Source organism: Sceloporus occidentalis, unplaced genomic scaffold, assembly GCF_023333645.1.
Source record: "Sceloporus occidentalis isolate IW3139 unplaced genomic scaffold, rSceOcc1.0.p SCAF_2, whole genome shotgun sequence".
Classification (NCBI taxonomy): domain Eukaryota; kingdom Metazoa; phylum Chordata; class Lepidosauria; order Squamata; family Phrynosomatidae; genus Sceloporus; species Sceloporus occidentalis.
In genome coordinates, this window is record NW_028316982.1 from 8,713,815 (window position 1) to 8,738,218 (window position 24,404).

General features: G+C 42.4%; 1 protein-coding gene and 2 non-coding genes across 17 annotated transcripts in view; all 3 read left to right on the forward strand.

Annotated features, from left to right (window-relative positions):
* Positions 1-24,404, forward strand: part of EIF4G1 (eukaryotic translation initiation factor 4 gamma 1) — a 104,089-nt gene that overhangs the window by 65,908 nt on the left and 13,777 nt on the right. For all 15 annotated transcript variants that reach the window (XM_089508693.1, XM_089508692.1, XM_089508694.1 and 12 more), the window contains 11 exons: positions 734-800; positions 5,342-6,211; positions 9,730-9,818; positions 14,701-14,875; positions 16,898-17,031; positions 17,892-18,011; positions 19,824-19,997; positions 21,177-21,374; positions 22,139-22,285; positions 22,986-23,222; positions 24,097-24,201. In XM_089508693.1, the coding sequence (XP_089364819.1) occupies positions 734-800; positions 5,342-6,211; positions 9,730-9,818; positions 14,701-14,875; positions 16,898-17,031; positions 17,892-18,011; positions 19,824-19,997; positions 21,177-21,374; positions 22,139-22,285; positions 22,986-23,222; positions 24,097-24,201 (2,316 nt within the window). The remainder of the gene's footprint in view (positions 1-733; positions 801-5,341; positions 6,212-9,729; positions 9,819-14,700; positions 14,876-16,897; positions 17,032-17,891; positions 18,012-19,823; positions 19,998-21,176; positions 21,375-22,138; positions 22,286-22,985; positions 23,223-24,096; positions 24,202-24,404) is intronic.
* On the forward strand, positions 14,943-15,021 carry LOC149317944 (small nucleolar RNA SNORD66). Its single transcript, XR_016280334.1, has one exon. It is a non-coding gene; the product is annotated as a small nucleolar RNA SNORD66 (small nucleolar RNA).
* LOC149317945 (small nucleolar RNA SNORD66) lies at positions 18,067-18,144 on the forward strand. Its single transcript, XR_016280335.1, has one exon. It is a non-coding gene; the product is annotated as a small nucleolar RNA SNORD66 (small nucleolar RNA).

Here is a 24,404-nt window from a genome sequence, read left to right on the forward strand (position 1 = left end):
TAATTAAAATATAACATATAAACAAAAGGTTAAAACTGAAGCAGGAAAAGATAATTGACATTGTCAAACCAGTTGAGCTACCTTCATAATGAAAACATGAATTACATGGATTGGGCCTTTAGTCTTCTGAGAGTCTTTTCCTCAGAGAGATCAGAGCTGTGGCTATAGAGGCAGTTGCACTGGGATGAGGGAGTTGGCATAAACAAGACAAATATTTTGTTAAGATTTGGAGAGTGAAGGTGACACAGGGCATGTATTTCTGAATGTTAGTCTAAATTTACTCTGGTGTACCTGCGTGGGGGTAGCAAGTTTCATTGTAAATTTAAAAGAATACTCTCACATGACTATTCACTTATGAATGTGGTGCGTGAAAGGGCTCACAAACTGTCAAAATTTGGATTTCCTACATCCCTTCTCAGCTGTGGTTGAGGGTATGGAATCTTATCTGTGATGTCAGTTGAGATTCAGAGTCTCCCATAGTGCTCTAGAGGCCCTGCACAGCAATGAGGCAACTATTCACCCCATGCCAGCTGTTTAATGAGTCCCTCCAAAAGTTAGCAGGAAAACAGGGAGATGTTTCACCTTTTCCTTGCCAGATTATACAAAGTATTTGTCGGTGGCAACCTCTTCATAGTGCAACTGAAATGATAGTAGGAAGCATTTTACAGTTTTGGGATGGGAAGGGAAGACACCTTTTCACTTGTTTGCCTTTCTGTAACCTCTAATTTTACAGGCTGGAAGTGGTCCAGAGCCTCAGGCCAATGGAGAGACACCCCATGTAGCAGTGATTGTCCGGCCAGGTATGATTTCCAACAGAGTTGATTTGGCTAATTCAGATGAAGATGAGGACTAGTGGCTTCCTCTGCCTTCCTTTCTCCAGCTGATACAAGATAGACAGCTTTCCAGAGGGAGACTCATGGAGATCTTGGGACAATGTTCATAATTGCTTATGCCACTCAATAGGTACTGCATGTGACAGAAAGAGAACTTAGCTGTGGTATCTCACCCTATTTGGGAAGAAGTGGGTGTGATAGTAGGGGAGAGCTGACCCCCTCCACACCCACAAAATTGAGCATCTTGAAGCTAAGCAACACATGTCTATATGGGTAACGTACCTGGTGGAATCATATAAGCTGGAGAGGGACAGGCACCAAGTCTGAGTACATATTTGATTGCTCAGAGGATGAGACTACAATAGCAGTCAATGTAAAACAACCAGATTCCTGAAATCTGGTAAATTATATTTCTTCAAAGGTGGCTGAATTCAGTATTTCTTTTGATACATAGTTTTGTTACAGTGTTGGAGTTGAAGCCAAGTAGCATTCACTTTTCAAATTGACATCAGAGGAGAATTTAGCTTCAGTATATGTTTTTGATGCTTAGCAGATGGTTTCTGAAATGAAAAGAGTACAGTTGGCCTGACAGCTGATTATTTGAGAGTCTTCCTGGTTCTGCCCATTTTGTTCTCCTTCTGTGATGGTATTATTTAGCATTTCAAAACATGCAGCTTCCATTCCATTCCTACTAAGATTGACCCTAGTTAAGAAGCCTGATGTGGTCCCATTTCATTGTTACCAAATTAATTGAAATTTAGAAATAAAGTTTGTGTTATGTACCGCAGTACTGCAGCTTCAGCACTTAAAGTGAGTTAAATCTAGATCTGTTGATGTTATTACAAAAATAAGTTAGTGTAATGTTGTATTACCTGAATATTTTTAAACTGTTGATATTTCTTCTCCCAAGTTTTATTTGTTACTTTACTCTAGAGGAAATGCATGCCTCTCCTGGATCTAGATCAGGTGCATGGGTGGATGGGTCAATGGGCTTTAACCTTCCCCTTTTCATTATAGTCCTGATCCAGATTGGGGCCAGTGTTCCTGCAATTCATATTTCAAAATACATTATTAAAATAATGAAATTTTTTCGCTATTAGAATCTTACCTTACAGAAGCATAATCTTAGATCAGAATTTTTTTATTTTGATGAAGATGCCCACTTTCAGGACTGTTATTATTGTTCTGTGGCCCTCTTGGACAAATAATTCATTAAATTTAAGACTTGTTTTACAACTTAATTCAGTATCTCAAAATATTAAGGTTTTGATAACACACAAGTTGTCATCATTAAGTAATAGCCAGGATCAGAGGTGATATCTAGTGTGGCCACTAAGAGGCAGTGTATTTCCATGGAAGAAAGCACAGGGATTGAGAAAGAAATGATCTGTTACAGTTTAAGGGGGAAAAGTGCTGCATCGGTTACTCAGCTTCAGTATTTCAAACTATTTGTCTTTTCCTTTGGCTTTACTTAGTTTGGTGAATTGGCAACAAGTAGACTTTAGGGAAGACACTTCTTTGGACTACAATTCCAGATCTCCCCATTCTTCATGGCCAATAGCTTTTAGGTTTCCTGAACCATGGAAATAAAATATCAATAAAGAACTCTTACAAAATTTCCCTCTTCTCTGCTTTTTTCCTTAAATTGCTTCCCAAACATGTAGCTTGTATGAAGTTCAAATTGTTTGCAATTTAGAGCACCCTTGCTTTCTTATGAGATTTGGCAGGAGACTCTTGTAGTTTCATAGAGACGCCTGGCATGCTAAGTTGGGCCATCCATTTCTCTTATAGCCCAGATTTCAACCATCTACTCTTCTAGTCATCCCCGTTAGCCTCATGAAACCCTTAGAGTGGTAGGTAAATTGGTATCCTCTAAGTATTTTGGACTATAGTCCCCATATGTCTTAGAAACTGTGACCAGTATTTTGGGGAGTCGTAGTCCAAACACCTGAAGAGCAACAGGTTCCCTGTCTTAGAGACTTCTAAAAACAGGGTAGGTGCTATTTTATTTGGGTAACCATAGGACTCTCTTCTTTTCAATAGAATTACAAAGTGGTCTTTGATTCCCTACTTTCCATGGATAGCCTAGGATAAAAGATGATTTGTATTTATATACAAGAGAACAGGGCCTTGCCCAATATTAATTCAACCAGTGGGCAGTAACTAACAATGAAAGGGAGATGGAAGTTGTGAAAACAAAGTACAGACAAATATTTGTTTCAGTTACACATAATGTATCTATTATTTATTATATTTCTCCTCCCCATTTCCATAAAATATGATCAAAGGGGCATACATGTATTTGCAGTGCGCTAAGGAATTGCCAGCGTGGTGCAGTGGTTTGAGCATTGGACTACAACTCTGGTGATGGGGGTTTGAATCCCTGCTCAGCCATGGAAACCCACTGGGTTACCTTGTGCAAATGACTCAGAAAATCCCATGAAAGGGACTCCTTAGGGTTGGTTTAACGGACTGGCATTGAAAGTGTTTAGCTTTTTAACATCAGCTCATCTGTTTTATGCTTCCATGTTTAGTAAATGGCTTTACAGAAGTAAGTGTAGATGGGCTACCAACCAACTCACTTATGCCTTCGTTGGTTTCCCAGAAAGAAGAGAGTATTCAGCACTGATAACAAAAGAAAACCACAAATCCACAGGAGGGTCCCAAACTTTATTAGGACAAACTACAATTCCTAGCCATTGCTGAGTGATGTTGTTGACCTTCTGGTCAGTTTTTAACTTGTATATTTTTGTTTGTTTGTTTTTAAATTCTGCATTGGATTTAATACTTTTTTAAGGAGGGGAGGGCACCAGGGATTTTATATGTGCTGTATTTTTAACTTTGTTAGCCGCCCCGATTGTTCTCAGAGGGACGGGATACAAATAAAATTATTATTATTATTATTATTATTATTATTATTATTATTATTAGGCAGTTTTAAAAGTGGGGAGAGTGGGCACTTAGAAATGTGGGTAGGTGTTTCAGCTGTGTGTTCTGCAATTAAGTCCCAAGTTGGAGAATGCAGGCTTAATAAGTCTTTAATGCAGGCTTAATGAGTTTGGGACCCTCATTTGCCCACCCTCCTATGGATTTTTTATTTTCTTTGGTTACCAGTGCTGATTACTCGCTTTTTTCTGGGCAACAAAAGACCAACAAAGGCATAAGTGAGTTGGTTGATAGCCCTTCTACACTTACTTCTGTAAAACCATTTACTAAACATGGAAGCATAAAAACAGCTGAGCTGATGTGAAAAAGCTAAACACTTTCAATGCCAATCCTTTAACTTGCATGTTTTTCCCCCTAGCTGCCATGTGTGTGTGCCTGTTCGTGTATGTGCACCTTCAAGTATGGGTATCGCGTTACATCTGACTGCTTGGATGGAGAGAAAATGGTGACACCTCATCTCTTGTTGCAGCTCAGAGACCAGCTTCTTGCCATCTATTACAGCATTTCTCTTTGTGCTTCTCTCCCCACCTCCCTAATTTCTTTCAGCCCCCACTCCCCAGCCTGATGATTCTCATGATCTGCTGGAAATGTGAAAGCTTGCACATGATTGTTTGTTAAAAATAATACAGGGATACTTTAGTTAACAAAGTAAGATATGTTCCTGGCTTTATTTCTTTAACAGAAACTTTGGTACAGAGGCACAGAAACATGGAAAGAATATGGATAGGTCTACACAACCAAAAGAAGAGCAGTTTAACATGCTTAAGCAAGCTTTTTATCTAAAACTAACATTTGTGCACATTTGAAATGAAACTGCCACATCATGAAAGCCTTGAATAAGCAAACAAAAACATTTTGATACTTTGTAACATGCTAGGGTAGCTGGTGATGCAGGCTAATCTGTTTTACCTTTTCTTTCTGTTTTGCTCACATAGGCTCAGTGAGTGATTCTGGAGACAGCTATTTATCTTGTTTGTTGTACGTAAGCACACACAGATACTGTAGGCTCACCTAGAGTAGAATCCCATTCTTTCCCAAGTCCAGCTTCATTTTATTATTTACTGCAGGCAAGCCGCAGCAACCCGACAATGAAAGTGTGCCTTTCTTCAGCCTTCCTTCACTATCCTCCCAGTGCTGCATAAAAAAAGCCCTAAAACCCCTTCCAGTTGAACAGAAGACTTTGTAAAAAGGAGCTTCTTTATCAGAGGCTTTGTTAAATGAGGTATGTCTATATTAAGGAAACATGATCCTGAGTTTGCACGACCTGAGCAGGACTGTTGATGACCAGGACTCTTGGAGGTCTCTCATTCATAGGATCAACATAAGCTTGAAGCCAACCTAATAGCAAATTACAACAAAACAAAGGTATTGTCCAGGTATAGAGTATGGATTTTGTCTTGTGCTTATAAGCCAATTCAACTACCTATAGTCTTTGATACAACATCCCTGTTGAAATTGCTGGCCTAAAAGGATCCTGTTGTTCCTGTCCTTTCAGCTTGGTTACCAAAATCAGCGTTTTTTAAAAAATGTACTAAATGTCTCATATTTTTTTCCTTTTACAGATGACCGTCCCAAGGCTGGTCCAGTTGTAAGTAAACCGGTTTCTTTGGAGACTAGTAAATCAGCATCCCCATCTCCCCCACCACCCCTGATAGCAGAAGAAGAGTCTGTGCTGCCAGCCTCTGTGACGGTAGTACGCACAGAGAGCCCTGTAGCAGAGGACACTACAGAGGAGTTGCCGGAGGTACCTGCGGATATCCTCGAACCGATTAGCGCCACCACTATAGTGCCAGGGGGACCTGTGCTCTCTCCAGAACTTCCTGTCTTGGACACAGAGTCTCGGGAGGAGGCAGCTGCTAGCCCAGTTTTGGAACCTCCTTCCGAGCCAGAAATGCCAATGGAAGAAGAGGTGGCACCAGTGGAGACAGTGACTACTACCCAGCAGGAAGGTCCTCAGCTTGAGGAGCCTCCTGTTACACTGCCAGATGCTCCTCCTATCTCACCATCTTCTCTAGAGGAGGTCTCTGAACAGGTTGTTGAGTCAAATGGAGTGTTGGAGGAGGAAACACTAGAGCCTATGTCTGAGACCCAACTGTGCCAGCCAGATCCAGCCTTGGAGTCCCCCATTGCACAGCCTGAGGAGCTGGTAGTACCTTGTGGGCTAGCAGTGGTGGACAAGCTGGAAGCTGAGGCTGAAGAACCTGAGGAGCATCCTGAGTCAGATGTCAGCCCCATCTCTGAACCGGAGGAGGTTAAGGCTGAGGAGTCAGTGGCCCCAGTGGCTGCCATCCCTGCTGAAGAAGAGAAAGAACCTGAACAGGAGGAGGAGGAGGAGGAGGAGGAGGAATGTGAGGACTTGGTTGAGACGCCAGAGGAGAGTACCCAACCAGCAGCAGTTGTGCCCGTGGAGGCCATAGAGGTGACCACACCAGGTGAGTGCAACATTCCTTGTTTGTAACAGAAATTTCAGGAAACTTAAATTTCTAGGACTGACAGAGCAAGGATTGGCAAGAGGACCTAGTAATTGAAAATCCATAAGTTTATTTCCAATTGTCGACAAAGGAAAACAATGAACTCAGTGGAATTCAAGTTCCAAAAGCTGAGACCCCGAACAAGACAAAATGGCTCTTTTTATATTATTCAAGACAAAGAAGCTTCTTCAATACACCTGATTGGCTAATTACAATTTAAACATACAGAATTCTTACAATCAGAACAGAAATACATGCATACATTAAAACTGCATCATCACTCTTTACCCCCTCCTGTAGGAATTCAGTGGCTTTCCTCCTAACCTTGCTTCTGAATGTCAACTATGTGTCCTTATCTCAGTAGTTTATGTTATGTCTTTTTACTGGTGCCAGCTTCCATCCAGGTCAAGATGCACTCCTTATTCCTTTGCTCTAGTTTTCTAAACTGCAAGCCTTTATTTCAAAAACCATCTCTCTGGCTGACAAAGGTGACTCCATCTTTCTATAGTTTTTTATTTCAACAAGGAATATTTCCACCACAGTTCAGCCAGCAGAACTGCACAAGGAAATGCCAGTTTACCAGTGGTCACTGGTATGTAGTAGTCCTTAATTGTAAGCATTCAGTTTATTTTTCTTCTATCCACAAAATCAGTTTGACAAACATTAAGAGTTGTTCAACTGTGGTATACTGTATACACTCAAGTATAAGAAGTTATTTGGCATATTTTCTTTTTCTTCATCCTTTATTACATGCCCCTAAGATTTCATATAATCGTAGAGTTGGAAGAGACCTCAAGGACCATCAAGTTTTGCCCTTGATGTCCAGAGATCACAGCAAAATCCATAATTTTGGTTCCAAAACCTACCTTTGACCTATACATGAAGTCGACTTATATTGAGTATCTACACTAGACAGTCTCATTATAAGAGAACTCTCCTTCATTGAACAGAGGTTGGGTGGCCATCTCTTGCATACTTTCCTGTGGGTTCTAGGGTAGTAGGGGATTGCATTAAATGTCATCTAGGGTACCTTACAACTCTTTGATCTTAAATCCAAGTCCCTGTAGTTCTTTTTTTATCCGCCAAGAGTCTTCTGCAAGGTTGTAGTGTACCTTTAGTCCCTTATTCTGTTGTACTGGCTGTTAAAAAATACCACTGGGTTTGTGCATTGAGTGTTCTTTTTAATGCTTGTTTGTAATAATAAGAGACTTGGGAAATAGAAACTCCTTGTATGTTGATAGCCTGATGGGAATGTTACCTCTTTTGTTTTGTTAATGCATGGCCAATGCAATTTTAGGCTGCATCAATAAAAGTATAGTGTCTAGATCAAGAGAAGTAATAGTGCCACTGTATTCTGCTTTGGTCAGGCCCCACCTGGAATACTGTGTCCAGTTCTGGGCACTACAATTTAAAAAGGACGTTGAGAAACTGGAGCGTGTCCAAAGGAGGGCGACTAAAATGGTGAAAGGTCTGTAAACCATGTCCTATGAGGAACGACTCAAGAGAGCTGGGGATGTTTAGCCTGGGGAAGAGAAGGTTAAGAGGTGATATGATAGCCCTGTTTAAATATTTGAAAGGGAGTCATATTGAGGAGGGAGCAAGCTTGTTTTCTGCTGCTCCAGAGAACAGGACCCAGAACAATGGATGCAGGCTGAAGGAAAGGCGATTCCACCTCAACATTAGGAAGAACTTCCTGACAGTAAGGGCTGTTCGACAGTGGAACACACACTCCCTTGTAGTGTAGTGGAGTCTCCTTCCCTGGAGGTCTTTAAACAGAGGCTGGATGGCCATCTGTCGGGGATGCTTTGATTTGGATTTCCTGCATGGCAGGGGGTTGGACTAGATGGCCCTTGCGGTCTCTTCCAGCTCTATGATTCTATGTACTTCTTTGAAAAAAGAAACAAAATTCCTTGAATTACTTGAAAGGGCATCAAAATCAGTCCTAGAATTCCATTTTTCAGTTGGGCTCCATGTGTTGGTGAGAAATGTCAGTGGTTTAGGAGCTGTAGAACGTGGAGAGACTCCCTTGTACACCATGAAGATATAATCTACAAAACATTTAAAAGGCAGCCAGTATGATAATTTCATTATTTCCAGCCTTATTACTCTAGGATCTGTAATATTCCCACTTGGGTTATAGACAGAAGATGCTGCAGTTTTTCTCAGGGAAATCATAGGCCCTATACAGACAGGCCAAAGTAAAGCTGCTTCAAGTCACTTTGGAGGTATGGTGTTTCAATGATATCTGCGTCCTAAGAGTCCAGAAGCTGCACCAAGCCGCACTCCAGTCCTAAGGACGAGTGCAGCTTTGGTGCAGCTTCCGGACTCTTAGGACGCATGCATCATTTAAACACCATACCTCCAAAGTGACTCGAAGCAGCTTTATTTTGGCCTGTCTGTATCAGGCCATAGAGTGGGGCCTCATAGTCCAAACCCCAAATAATGTTGGAAATCCAGCTAAGTACCTTCAGCAGATAGCTGTCCATCCACTTTTAAGATGTCCAGAGAAAGTGACCTCACCACCTCTCTTGGTAATTGGTTCAATTGCTAAACTGCTCTTCCCATCAAGAGGTTCCTTCTAATGTTGAATTGAAATCTAGCTTCCACTAATTTAAAACCATTAGACCTGCTCCTATCTTTTGGAGCAGCAGAGAACAAACCCCCACCCTCCTCTCAGTGATAGCCCTTTAGATATTAAAAGATTAGAATTTTGCTTCCCCTCGGTTTTCTCTTTAACAGGCCCAGCTCCTTCAACCCTTTCCTCATATGTTTTGTTCTGTTATCATCTTCGTTACCCTTTTCTGAACTTACTCCAACTTGTCTATATCCTCCTTAAAATGAGGCATCCAGAACTGAACACAGTACCCCAGGTGAGGCCTGACCAGCAGAGAATACAGTGGGACTATTACTTTTTTTGGAAACAATGGTTCTATTAATGCAGATTAAAATAGCATTTGTCTTCTTTGCTGCAGTGTCACACTGCTTGGTCATGATCAGCAATAGTTCCAATAATCCCAGGGTCCTTTTCACATATAGTACTGCTAAATGGTCATGTTGGCTGAGAATGAATGCAACATTACACAGCTTCATCCTTTATTTATTTGTTTGTTATCTCCTTTTTCCCATACTTATTTTATATGAAACTGCTGGTATAACCACCTGACCCTAACTACTGGTGCCTGTTATTTAGTAACAGGGGCTTTTTTGTTTGTTGTGTGCCTTCAAGTCGTTTCCGATTTACAGCAAACCTAAGACGACCCTATCATACGATTATTTTGGCAAGATTTTTTCAGAGGAGGTTTGCCATTGCCTTCCCCTGAGGCTGAGAGGATATGACTTACCCAAGCTCATCCAGTGGGTTTTCATAGATGAATAGGGATTTGAACCCAGGACTCCAGAGTTGCAGCCCAGTGCTCAAACCACTATTGTAAATCCCTGACTAATGGTCCACGTTCTCTGACCCCTCTTTGTAACTGTAGTGGCTGTATCGGTGCCAAAGAAGAAGCGAAAGTTGAAGGACTTGAATAAGAAGGAAGCTGTCGGAGACCTCTTAGATGCATTCAAAGAGGTAGGTGCCTCCCTTCTGGTTTGGAAATGGAAACTGTAGCCTGCGTAGTTTCATAGTTGCAGAGAGGTAGAGGAGAGGATACTTTTGTTCACTAAGTTGTGTGCTGTTGTCTCCTGCAATTGTCCAAACTATCAGTGTAAACCTGTTTCATTTTCATGATTCCTTGAGGAATCTTTACGAATTACAGTTATGTGAATGCCATCAGCAGTCTCTCTGCATTAATAGGAAGGTCACCCACAGATGGATTTCTTCTGAGCGAAAGCCATGCATACCTCATAAACAACAGGAATACTCTTGCTGTGTTTTCTCCCCTCCCCAGCATCCCTCATGATGGATTTTCCACCTTGAGTCTTCTGCTTGATCCATGTTTCCATGATGAGTTGCCATGTACTCCAGTCATGCCTCCTTCATCCCCACCCCTCCAGTTTTCCCAGGCAGTAGCACCAGGAGATTGAAAGGGAAGGATTGTATTAAAGCAAGTAACCAGCATAAGAACGTATTTCAAAGGCTAAAACATCTCATTGTAATAAAAATAAATGAAAGCATCAGATAAAGTAAAACAAACAGAATTGGCCAGTGAAAAGGTTTTTCTTTGTAACTTTCACAGACTTACTTTATTTTAATTTTTTTAAAATAGATTTTCAAACAATGCAAAACAATAAATTTAACCTTCTTTTAGATTTGACAGGTAGTTGAGGTGTGCAACAAGCCAAACCAATAGTCCACAGTCACTTCTTTTTTTCCTGAGAATACCTCTGGGTCCATAGAGTGCAGAGACATACTGTGAGGGAATGCAGGTAGTGCAGATTGGTGTTTAAATCACATTTTTAATTATTTTTGAAGGCGGTTTGCGAGATTTCAGGGGCAAGAGAAGTGTCTGCAGATGCCAGATATTTAGGGTGCCAACACGCAGGATATCCAGAACCATCAGATGCTATTTGCTGCCAGAATAATTTTTGCCTAGACATTATAATTGGTATTTACAATAAGAATCATAGAGTAATAGAGTTGGAAGAGACCACAAGGACCATCCAGTCCAACCTCCTGCCATGCAGGAACTCTCAATCAAAGCATCTTCGACAGATGGCCATCCAGTCTCTGTTTAAAAACCTTCAACGAAGGAGACTCCACTACCCTCCAAGGGAGTGTGTTCTACTGTCGAACAGCCCTTACTGTCAGGAAGTTCCTCCTAATGTTGAGGAGGAATCTCTTTTCTTAGAGCTTGCATCCATTGCTCCGGGTCCTAGTCTCTGGAGCAGCAGAAAACAAGCTTGCTCCCTACTCAATATGACAGCCCTTCAAATATTTAAACAGCACTGTCTTATCACCTCTTTTTTTAAATTAATTTTTATAGACTTTTCAAGAACGCACAATATGACATTAATACATCTACAGACACACATACAAATCCATATAAACAAACACATACCACTACATATATATTTACCAGTTTTAAATTCCGTTATTATGCATGGCTTCATTGTGACAATAACTTTCTTATTAATTTCCATCTTCCATGCCTTCTTCTATTTTGATCCTTTGAACACATATACCGTCTCTCTTGACATTATTTTTAAAACACATATAACATAAAAGAGTACTTCCTACTACCTGCATTTTTCCTTAAAGTCCTGGTTTTTCTCGTTTGTACTGTCTTTTCCTTTCTATCGAGGTTCCCCTCACCTTAAAAAGGTTAACTTAACGATTTATTCCATATTTACATTATTCCATATTTACATTTAAGCTCATCTTTTCCCCCCCATAAATGCTAAACATAAATTACTGAGTTAACTAGCTTAGCTTTCATATCTTGTCCATTAAGTAAACTTTCATTATACTTAAACATAGAACATTCGCTCATAAAAATTATACTTTACATGCTTTTTACTCAAGCTATCAGGTGATTGTCTTAACTATTTTGTATCTTTCGTTCTCTGTGCCCTTAAACAACATATTATTCCTATTATTTTACTGAAAAACGACATTGTTCCATCTTTTTTTCAAGTACATATAGAAAATATCCCAGTCTTTTTTTATCTGTTCTTCACTCCTGTCTTTCATCCAATATGTCATCTTATCCATCTGTGCTACCTCAAGTACCTTATTCAACCATTGATCCATAGATGGAATTTGTTTAGTCTTCCATAGTTTTGCATATACAATTCTCGCACATGACAGCAAATGAAACATTAATTTCCCATATCTCTTATTCAACTCCCCATTTATCCCCTTCTCTTCTCTAGGCTAAACATCCTCAGCTCCCTAAGTCATTCCTCATAGGGCATGGTTTCCAGACCCTTCACCATTTTAGTCGCCCTCTCTTGGACACAGTCCAATTTCTCAAAGTCCTTTTTGAATTGTGGTGCCCAGAATTGGACACAATATTCCAGGTGGGGCCTGACCAAAGCAGAATACAGTGGCACTATTACTTCTCTTGATCTAGACACTATACTTTTATTGATGCAGCCTAAAATAGCATTGGCCTTGTTAGCTGCTGCATCACACTGTTAACTCATGTTCAACTTGTGGTCTACTTGGACTCCCAGATCCCTTTCACACGTAGTTTCATTCAGCCAGGTGTCCCCAATGCTATATCTGTGCATTTCATTTCTCCGCCTTAAGTGCAGTACCTTACATTTCTCCATCTTGAATTTCATTTTGTTAGCTTTGTCCCAGCTTTCTAGTCTATTCAGGTCATTTTGAATCTTGATACTGTCCTCTGGGGTATTAGCTACTCCTCCTAGTTCGGTGTCATCTGCAAATTTGATAAGTATGCCCCCAATTCTGTCATCCAAGTCATTGATAAAGATGTTGAATAACACTGGCCCCAAGACAGAGCCCTGTGGGATCCCACTGGTCACTTCTCTCCAGGAAGAAAAAGAGCCATTGTTGAGCACCCTTTGGGTTCGGCCGTTCAACCAATTACAAATCCATGTAACAGTTACTTTGTCTAGCCCACATTTCACTAGCTTGTTTGCAAGAATGTCATGGGAAACCTTGTCAAAAGCCTTACTGAAATCAAGATATACTATTTCCACAGCATTCCCTTCATCTACCAAGCTGGTAATTTTATCAAAAAAAGAGATTAGATTTGTCTGACATGACTTGTTTCTCTGAAACCCATGTTGAGTTTTTGTGATCATGGAATTGCCTTCTAAATGTTCACAGACTCTCTGTTTAATGACAATAAGAAAGAACCCTCTCCTCATTCTCAGCCTCAAAGTGTTTTGCTTGAATAGAAAAGACTCAAACTTCTCAGGATTCAGAATGGGAAAACGTCCAGAATTTGGGAGACTAGCCCTGAGTCCTCATTGGACCAGCTTAGTGTCTGGACTATAACTATTCACATAATAGAAGGAAAGTTTCATAGTCTAGCAAAAATTGCAGTTTCTAAAATTTCGTAATAGAAATAATAAAGAACATTGTGTTTGCGCTGTCACACATGAGGCTCTAGGTCAGGGGACTTGAGGTGATGGGTGAAAGGAAGCAGGAATATTTTCAGGCCATCTGACAGGCCATATGTCTGTTTGAGCATGCCAGGAATTAACCCTGTCAGGCTTTGGGAACTGAAAGATTTTAAAGAAAGGGTTTTTAAGAGGCTGTTGCACTGTTGTTGTTTTAAGTGTATGTTTTAAATTGTTTCAATATTATTCATAGTTTAATTCCAATGTCAGTGTTTTGTAGGTTTCTAAGTTTATTATAATTATTTTAATTTGAAAGCCTCCTACTTGAGTTCCGTTCTTGGAGAAATGGTGGGATGATGGTGATGATTTTAACTCACAGGAAGGAAAAAAGTGCTTGGTGTTACAGTTTCTTTTTCACTGAAGTTGTTTTGTGGGCTCAGTGGTGTCTTGAATCTCAGCTGTTATGGATATGTGCTGAATCTTGTGTATAGGTCTGTGGTGGCGAACCTATGGCACACGTGATGGCACACAAAGTCAGAGATGGCACACAAAGCCATTTTTCGTGGCATGCCTTTCCAGCCATCCCAGGCATTCAGCTGCCTCTATAGAGGCAGCTGAAGGTCCAGGAGGATGCGGAGGGGGGAGGAGGAAGGCCCAGGAGGACAAGGGGAAGTAGTCCCACCCTATGGGGGGGGGGGCAGAAGTCCTCCCCTAGAAGGCGGAAGTCCTCTTCCCCACCAGAAGGGCAGAGGTCCTGCCCTGGACTCCCCCCACCCCCCGAAGGAAGGCCTTTTAATTTGGGCACTTGGGCTGTGCAGACTGGCATGAAAAGTAACTCTGGAGACTGAGTCGGGGCGTGGCGTCCATATGACGCATGCCCTGGCTCTGCCCCCAGGCTGGCGTGATGCCGTGTGCTGCACCACATGACACATGGCATCATGGCGCTGCTCTGATGCTGCCTCCACATGCCGCGGCCCCGATCTGGTGGTGCCACAGCCCCGATCTAGCTGTAAAAGGGGTGGCTGTCTGCACAGCCCCATAGTCCCTAAAAGGTTCGCCATCACTGGTATAGATAGTTCATGTATTATGCGAGTTCATATAGCACTGGTCCACTTTCAAGTGTCTGAAAAATACGTTTTCTCTAGGCGTTGTCTAGGTCCCCCAGTGCAATTTTATGATATGCTTCTGCCAAAAGTTGACTGTAGAGTTGCATTCCTAGAAACAATTCTACTAGGCATTTGTACATCCTCCAGCATGACTCTGCGACCAACTTCTGATGGAAGCATAACATAGAATCATGCTGGAGGACCTAGAAGAAGTTTAGAGAGAACACTTCATCTTTTATAAGAGAAAAATAGAGTTCCAGGTTTTATGCTAAAATCGTGTTACGCGAAGGGTCCTGGAATGGATCATTTGCATAACATGCAGGCTGCCTGTAATCTAGTTGTTCACAGATTCTCTTCTTCGTCCATTCTTAGGTCAGTGAGGGTGGCTCTGAGACAGAGAACAAGCCGCCTGAGCCAGCCCCAGAGCCTGAGGAGCCAGCCCCAGTTCGATCCCAGGAGGAGGCTGAGGAGACATGGGAAGAGAAAGAGGATAAACTAGATCCTGAGAAGCTCAAGCAGGCAGATCAGAAGTACCGCTACAAGGAAGGTAGGTCTGCTGTGGGCAACGTGATTCCTATCTTTACTTTTTTCTTTCTAATGTCGTCTTATTGAGTCTTCTGTGATGACCTCCCATTTTGAGCCATCGTGTCTGGGCCACTGACACACTATGATGGAGTTTGAGGATCTGAGCAGGCATCTTACTCTATATAAAATATTGGTTTTCCTTGGTTTGCAGCACTTCCTTCACAGGAATTCCCCTCCACCCGTCCAGTCAACATGGATGTTTAAGATCCAGTAAGGACCAGATCACATTTTTCCCTATTTAGTAGGGCATCTTGTTTACAGAAGTCTCTCATATGACTGTATTAGCACCTGTTTCCAACAGCTGGTATCACATATTTTAGGCTTGGCAGCCGCTTTCCACTGATTGCCTTCCTTCCAATAAACTGGAAACCTTCTCACTGCTGTGATTGTGTCAGCTTCTCCCCTTCAGAACAGGCTTAGCTTTTCCTTTCTAATGAGAACAAAAGTATAACTGTGGCTATGCTGGATGCTGGGAGGGACAGAACAAGGAGAATAAGTTATCTCATAAGGAAGAGAAACTATAGCAGTTCATTGCATCCATAGTTTTCTCTGACAAAGAAAAGCTGAAGTCTGTTTTGTTGTGCAGATGTAGTGACTCGCTGAGGATGCGTGGTCAGGTATTGGCCACCTGTAAAGTGAAAAATATACAGCTGAACACTAAAGTTAGAATTGTCCAAGCCATTGTATTCCCTATTATCATATACAGATGTGAGAGCTGGATAGTGAAAAAAGCAGATAGGAAGAAAATTCATTCATTCAAGATATGCTGCAGAAGAGTGCTGAGGATGCTTTTGGACAGTCAAAAAGACAAACAGTTGGGCCATAGAACAAATCAAGCTTGAACTCTCCCTGGATGTTAAGATAACTGAATTAAAAATGTCATACTTCAGCCACATCATGAGATGGCATGACTCATTAGAAAAGACAATGATGCAGGGGAAGGTAGAGGGCAGTAGAAAAAGAGGAACAACCCATGCCAGATGGATAAGACTCCATCAGGGAGGTCACAGGCCAGAACCTACAGGACCTGAGCAGAGAGGTAGAGGATAGGGGGCTTGGAGATGTCTCATTCACAGGGTTACCATGAGTAAAAGGTAGCTAACAACAGCAAACTCATTCTTGGACTTTGAGGCCATCAAAGGCACAAAGAGGCTTTTTTGACATATGTATAGTGTCATTAAGAATCTGTGCATGATTAAAATCTCACCATCTGTGGCTGTAAGGTGTTGTACAGAACAGAGAAGCATAGCAGTCTCTGCATATAGCTCTACTAGTCAGTACTGAAGACTCAAGATGATGTTAGAAGATCAGGAGGTATGAGTACAAGTGTTGGAAGGTCAAGGAAGGACACAAAGAAGGAGGGTAGGAGCATTCAGTATTAGTGTTTTATTGATTGTATTTTGTATTATGTATCATTTTAATGATGTAATCCCGCCTCGATCTGTGGGAGAGGCGGGAAATATAAATAAACTTCATTATTATTATTATTATTATTATTTGGGGAAGATGATAGTTATTGGTTCATTGGTTTGCTTGCCATAGCAAGTTTTCTGTCACCGTCTGGCAGTCCTTCCATCCATCTGTAAAACTGGGGGTGGGAGTAGGGGTCATCCTCACAGTAAAACTGGGCTTCTAAGGTCCTCCACAGGAGGTGCAACAGTGTCCCTTACCTATCCTCAGGCTTCCAAGTTGGATAAGAGATAAAAGATCATGAGATGGTTCCTAAATCTTACATTGTGATGGACCATGAGACCATGGACAAGACATCACATATTCAGGGAGAGGCAGAGTTGTTCAAACACAAAGTTTTCAGTTGTTAAAACTATGTGGGTCTCCTATGGTGCTTATAGATGAACACCTCACGTTGCCCTTTTATTGAAGATAGCCCTTTTCTGAACTGCAACAGGTGGTTCCAAAACTTGCCTTGGATAAAAGAAGCAAGGTGTTTTATATGTGGCACTCTTCATATTCCTTCCCTAAACAGAGCAGTGGAAACCCCTGAACCCAGAAGAAAAGAAGAGGTACGACCGGGAGTTCTTGCTGGGTTTCCAGTTCATCTTTGCTAGTATGCAGAAGCCTGAAGGGTTGCCTCATATCAGTGATGTGGTCCTGGAAAAGGTCAGTCCTCCACTGCCTTGTGGATTCACCAGATGTCTAATGGCAGCTTTCCCTCTCTCTTTCTTACATGACTGTGCTAGTGGCCCCTTCCCTTATGTGGAGGATTTGTTCTGCACCACCAACACCATCCCCGCATAAGGGAAAAAACACGTATGCTCGAGCCCTATTAAAAACAATGGGGCTTGTGCATGTGGCGCAGTGAGCGCGCCATCAGTGCACACGCCATTGTTTCCTCCCAACTACAGCTTACTTATGATATCTGGAGAGCTGCACAAGTTAGATATTACCCATGGGGATGAAGAAAATAGCTATATACAGTCAGCTCTTCACATTTGTGGCTTCAAGTTTTTGCAGATTTGATTATTCACAGATTTGATTAATATGTTCTCTCAAGGAATTTCTAGGTCCTCCAGTATGACTCTTCTGAAAGTTGACCATAGACCTGCGCTAGAGGACCTAGAGATTCCTAAAGAAAACACTTCTCTGGGCATTTGTTGGTTCTCCAGTGCAATTCTGTGGTCACTGTCTGGCAGATGTTCACCATAGAGTTGTACCAGAAGGCCTAGAAATTCCTAGAGAGGTGTTTTCTCAGGTAAAAAAATAGTGATTTTTTTATTTGTGATTTTTACACTTTCATGGAGATCTTGCAGCCCTGACTTTAGCAGATGTGCAGATCCCACTGTAAATCGCAACAGGCAAGTGGCATTCTGGTTAGCATCAAGCTGTAATTCTGGAGAGATAGAACTTGACACATGCCTAAAGGGAAGCTGCTTATCTGATTATTTTAGTTGTGCAACCTTAGGGTCTCAAAATCTCTGCCTTATTTGGTGTTTTGTTTTCTCTGCCCTGTGGCTTAACAGGCAAATAAAATGCCCTTGCGACCCTTGGACCCTGTCCGCCTCAGCACTATGAATTGTGGACCAGACTTCACACCTTCTTTTGCCAATCTGGGCTGGCCGAACCCACCCAACCGTGGACCGGTACGTACCATCAAGGCATGTCTACATTCTGAGAGCTATTTGCTGTCACCTCTGCCTGTGTGATGAACTCCTAGTTAGTGCCATCGTGTCTGGGCCACTGATAACCCTGTGATGGAACTGAGGATCTGAGCAGATAGGCAGCACTTTCTGTTGGAGCTCAATTTGTTGAGTAGCAGACTAGCATAGTCCTTGCAGTGCCAAGGGTTTGGAGTGTTGCCAGGACAGATGAACATGGCATGTTGGCCACCCTGCTAAACCACCCATTATATGCTGTTGTTGCTGGCTGCTCTCTTGTTTATTACCATTGTGTTCCAATTTGTACTTGAGTTTTTCCACTGCTTCATTATATTAGCGCTTTATAAATAAACTTTAATAATAATAATAATAATAATAATGCTCCCCCTAGGCTGTGTGTGGCTCCTGGGGAACCCCCTCCCCCATTTTTTTCAGTGCAATTTTTGGGACATTTGTGCCCTGAGCCATACAGAAGGCTTTGTAAAAATGTGAAAATTCCCCCAGATGCACTCAGAATCCCTACTACCCTTAGTTAGTAGTACCTCTCCAAACAGCGATATGAAGTGATGCAGCACTATTTCCTTCACCATTTTGAGAGGGACTGCAGGGAAAAATGGAGATATTTGGGCTTGCATGGAGAGAATGACTCATGGGGGGGCTCTGGCTCCCACATAGATGCCTTGCCTTGCATATTCCCTGTCTGTCTACAAGGGCCTCCCCAGGACCATTCTCTCAAACCTAATAGGAGCTATTGCTCCCACATTAACTTCTTTCTTTTAAAAGTCTTTTCCCTTCTCCTCCTCCTCTTTAAAAGCAACACAGTACATGTGTCATACACTACAGCTGATAGAATGAGCTGCAGGTACTGGAGAAACACCTGTGCATCCTATACATTTAATTTTTTATCTAAATGTTTATTATATATTTAAATATTTCAAGCCCTAAATCAAGAGATTTCAGGGTTGCTTACAAATAGCATTGAAACAGGTTTTAAAAAAGCACTAAGATAATTTAAATAAGATAAAAATGTATTAAAAGATATATAATGAGTTAAAACAGATGTTAAAGATGTTAAAACTGGTAACAGTCTGAGTTGGATTAACGTGGACCAAAGGTTTTAATGTGGAAGCTAAATGACATGAGCATTGATGCCTCTTGGACCTCCTGGTGGGAAGAGCATTCCACAGTTGGGGTGCCACAACTGAGGTGGCTCTTTCTCATTTCCCTCACTGGCGGAACATGGAGGTGATCCCCCTTCCCAATAGGAGATCTTAATCCGTGGACGTATTGGAGAGGCATGGTATTTATACCCCGCTCTTCAGCCTTAAAAGCTATCAGAGCGTCTTACAATTATTATTTTTAATTAGATGGTTAGATGGTTCCCTGCCCTCAGGCTTACAGTCTAAAAAGACACAACACAGAAGAAGAAGGGAATGGTGGTGGGAATGGGATCAGGTCCAGCAGTTCTTCTCTCCCTCTGAGGCCTGGACCAAGGTAGATGGACTGGAGGGAGGATTCTGCTTCTTAAGGATAGGCCCGATGGTGTTGAGCCTGTCTTTTTACTCCCTCCCAGGCCAGATGGAAACAGATGCCATGGGAGGGCTCTTCTTGTTAAGCGCTGAGGAACTGTATTGGCAGTTGGTACTGCCAAAAAGAAATTAGTTTCATACAGTTTCTTGGTAAAGTGGTTCATCCAAGCTCTGGCAGTGCCATTGCTGACTTACTTAAAGTGTCATGGAATGGGGGTTGCCTGGGAAAGGCTGACACCACCTCATTCCCTGACCCTTGCCTCCAAAGCCTCCAGGGCCAGGACAACGCCGTTCGCAGCAAAGCCTACGGAAAGAGCCTCGGAAAATTATTGCCGCAGTGTCTCTGAACGAAGATGTCAAGCTCAATAAGGCTGAGAAGGCCTGGAAGCCCAGCAGTAAGCGGGCAACTGAACCAGAGGATCCTGAAAATGTAAAAACTCAGGTAGGTAAATGGTCCTGTGACTTGTAGCTGTAGCTCCTGATTTTCAGGTTTTGTCAGTATTCTGCTGACTAGAATATTAGTCTGCAAAAGGGATACAGGTTTTAGAAAATGAACAAAAAGCTTTATAATCAGTACAAAATTGAGGGCGATACAAGGACTCATTATTTGAGTTCAAGGCCTGGTTCAGTGATTAAGATCCTAAATTTGATCTGGAATTCTGAAAGTCAAATCTTTGCATCTTTCATTAATTCACAATGGAAAATAAAAACAGATGTAAAGCTTACTGTTGTTGTTGTTGTCCCCGTCCACCCCCCTCCCCTCAACACATAAGTAAGTGAATGGAATTTGGAGGCATATTAGCCCCTTCAGAATATGCAAGCCCTCTCCCCTTGCTCACCAGAAAGCTATATCCTACTGCTATGCTACAGTCACGAAGGGAGCTAACCTACAGTCCTGAAAGGTGCATTAACAAAACAGGATGGTTCCCCTTTAAAAAAAGATGCTTGGGTAGCACACATCTCACTTTCAAGTTTCATAGAAATTCCAGAGGTGATATTAAGCTTAAAAATAGGTGCATGCTTCTTACACATGTTGTTTTAAAGGAGAGGTGGCTCTTTTTACCTCCTTGGGGCATCAAATATAGACAAGGGGCTGCATACAGATCACCTGTTGCCCATCCCAGTTTTGACTAATTTACAAAAATGAATGGGTACAATTGATTTTGTCTTTCTTAACAAATGTGCTACCGATTGTTTTGGTACTGCAAGACAGCTGATGTGTGTATGTCTTCTAGTATTTATACTTTCATTATCATCGTCATCCATCTTGGTACTGATAATTTTAGGATGCTGTTACTCTGCTGTCTATGCCTGCCTCAGAGAAAGGGACAAGGGTCTTCTTTGATTCCCTAGAATGAAATGCCTACTCTTTTTACCCTTTTCCTCCTACCCTCACCTGACAAATTTTCCTGACCTGATAAGTTTGTTTTGACAAACTGTCATTGCAGCCATTTTCATGCAGGTGGGGCTATGTGAAATGTCTAGCCTCTTAGGTAGGTTTCTGAGCTCTTCTGTGTGCTATAGCCATACCTTTAGAGGTCAAGAATGGATGGAGCAGACAGGATTTGTGTAGGGCACTCTTCTCATTCACTCAGCATGTCTTGCTCTCCCCTTACCCTAGGAATTGTTCCGGCGTGTGCGCAGCATTCTGAACAAGCTGACACCGCAGATGTTCCAGCAGCTGATGAAACAGGTCACTGAGCTGTCTATCGACACAGAGGAACGTCTCAAGGGTGTCATTGACCTCATCTTTGAGAAGGCCATCTCCGAGCCAAACTTCTCAGTTGCCTATGCCAACATGTGCCGTTGCCTTATGGGGGTGAGTAATCCAGGCTGTTGCCCTGTTTTTGTCAGTGCTCTCTGGAACATAGAGAAACTCAGATCCTTTTCTAGATACAGAGAGATGTGGAACTTACCCTTAGCCCAGGGCCACAGTTCAGTTACTAAGCATGTTTCCTTACAGTACCAATGAACATCTACCTTTGAAGGGCCCTTGGTGAGCTGTTGACAGTCCACCCTGGTAGCCCAGGGCTTGATGGGTCATTAAGCTTGCCCTATACAAAATACATTCCATCCCACTTCCAAGAATGGACATCTTCAGGAAGAGTTGGGGGGCACTCCATTGCTCTGATAGGAATTTGAATGCTCCTGAGTGTGTGAATCCCTGACGGAAGGACAACAAGGTTGATGCCATTCTGACCTTCCTGGAAAGGGAGTTCTAGAGTCTACGGGCAGCCATTGAGACCAAAAAGAAGGAAACTGTCTAATTCTACTAGAATTCCATTTTAGTAGAAAGTGCCAACTTGTTTTCAGACATTCCTCTGCAGCCATGAGATCTAGATTGTCCTACTATATAAACTGAACTCCTATTCTTGGGAATGTGTCCTAACATTTCTGTTGTACACTTGAGGCCTTGCTCTGTGCTTTGTGACATGCTTTCTGCCATTTGACCTTAGAAAGATAGCCAGATATTGTTGCACTGGAGACCTAATTGGAAATTGTAGGCCATGTTGCTGCCAGCGTTGGGCAAACAGCTGTCTGACATCTCTTCTCACTGTGGGTTCATGTGTGTTCCTTCTTTAGCTAAAAGTCCCCACTACTGACAAACCAACTGTGATGGTCAACTTTCGCAAGGTACTCCTGAATCGATGCCAGAAAGAGTTTGAGAAAGACAAGGATGACGATGAGATTTTTGAGAAGAAGCAGAAAGAAATGGACGACACAGCTGGTGTGAGTGGTACTCAAACCCTGGAGTTAGTGGAGCTTCAGTTTCTGGGCCAGGGAGATGAATCTGAATGTCATCTGTTAAGTGGGAGGGCAGGAGGTCCTGTCTTACTCAGAGAAGGGGAGGTGTATGCTTTATACTTGGCCAAATGGTCAGAGGAAAAAGCCAGCCCAGCATATTAGAAAGTTATTAGGCTGGGTTAAAACAGCAGATTGAATGTTGAGGCATCTACATGCAAAACTGCCAGCAGCCATGATGCTCATGGAGTGACCAGTCTCATATCTTTCTGCTTGACTATCTCACAGAGATGTTGTGAAGCTAAATGTGGAAGTCAGGATCATACATATCACTGTAAACTGTAAGGTGGGATATGAATTAGTTATTAAATGAGGGTGAGGAGGGGAATGTGTTTTCCAGTGATAAAAATGTTGGGAATTGGGATTTGAGGAATCCAATTCTAGTTCCCACTAAGCAAGGAAATTAATTTGGGGGGACCTTGGGTTACGTGCATTCTTTCAGTGGGGATAAAGTAGAGGGGAGAACCATGTATTCTGCCTTGAGGTTATGGAAAGAAATGTGGGATGGCAGTGTAATGAATAAATACATGCCTGTTTATGGAATTAAAAGACTGAGGTTGAAGTAAGACTGACCCTCAAGGTTTCCAGGTCAAATAGTATGTAAAGCTCCATCCCATTCTATTCACAGCCTGAGGAAAGAGCTCGCCTGAAAGAGGAGCTGGATGAGGCCCGGGATAAGGCTCGGAGGCGCTCTCTAGGCAACATCAAGTTTATTGGGGAGCTGTTTAAGCTGAAGATGTTGACAGAAGCCATCATGCATGACTGTGTGGTGAAACTGCTCAAAAACCATGACGAGGAGTCGCTCGAGTGTTTATGTCGGCTACTTACCACTATTGGCAAAGATTTGGACTTTGAAAAAGCCAAGGTAATTATTCACAGCTGGGGTGGGGAGGGTAATCCCTCTTGACATGTTAGGGGCCAGGTGTCCTCCTAGAAAAGTCTGTGTTGAAAAGGATGGTTTTGTAGCAGAAAGGCTACAAATCCCATGGCATCCTGCTATCATACTTAGAGTGGAATTCTACTTGTGCCTTTCACTTGTAGAAGTTCCCCTGTGGAAACAGGTGGACGTTTTTGTCTGATTGGAACATCCACATTTCATTCAGGTGGCGTTGTGCATGTGAGGCATATTGCACATGCAGATTCACATAGATGCACCTTGTACGTGGATGTGCATTTTTCATAGTGCATTTGGTGTCTTAGTTGTGCCAAAATTGTCATTAATACAAGAGTTTCAGTAACACATTTAATCTGTAACCCCACATGTAGAGACCCATGCTATGCAGTTCCAATATAGGATCTCAGCCTTAGAGTTTGGTGTGGAGCATGGTCTACAGAACCAGTTACTTTATGCCTTCTGCTATCTCTAACAGCCCTTGCTTCAGATGTAGTTAGAGTAGGAATGGTAAGTTGATAACCCATGGGCTGTACCTGTTTCCTCAATTCTCCTTCCCCTGGCCACTGTGCCTGATTGGGAATCTAAATGTATAGTGACACACACTATGAAACTGAGTTTCTCTGAAGAAGAACTTGTGTAAAGGACTTGCAAAGTGACTGCCCCCCCCCCCCCCCCAAATACATACATGAATCCCAGCATGAGGCTATTCCTCCTGGCAATGTTGGTTAAGGAACTTTTTTGTTGTTGTTCCCATCCCTATTAACCCCCTCAGGCTGTTGTGCTTGGGACTGCAGTGCTTTCTCCAGTGTTTCTCACTTCTCCTCTTCCTCCTCCCTCTGCCCAGCCTCGAATGGATCAGTACTTCAACCAGATGGAGAAGATAATCAAGGAGAAGAAAACATCTTCACGTATCCGCTTCATGCTGCAGGATGTGATTGACCTCAGACGGGTAAGGTGCAGACTGTTAGTGTGCCCTGTGGCCCCTGGGCTAGGCTAGATGAGAGCTCCACCCTCCCTTCCTGGGATAGGCTAGCCTGACTCCGGGTAAGGTGCAAGACTTGCCTTTCCCTCTCAGGACAATCTAAATGGGTTGATGACTGCCCAAGCCCAACATTCTTTAGCCCCTTAGACACCGTGCTAGCCTGTAGCCTT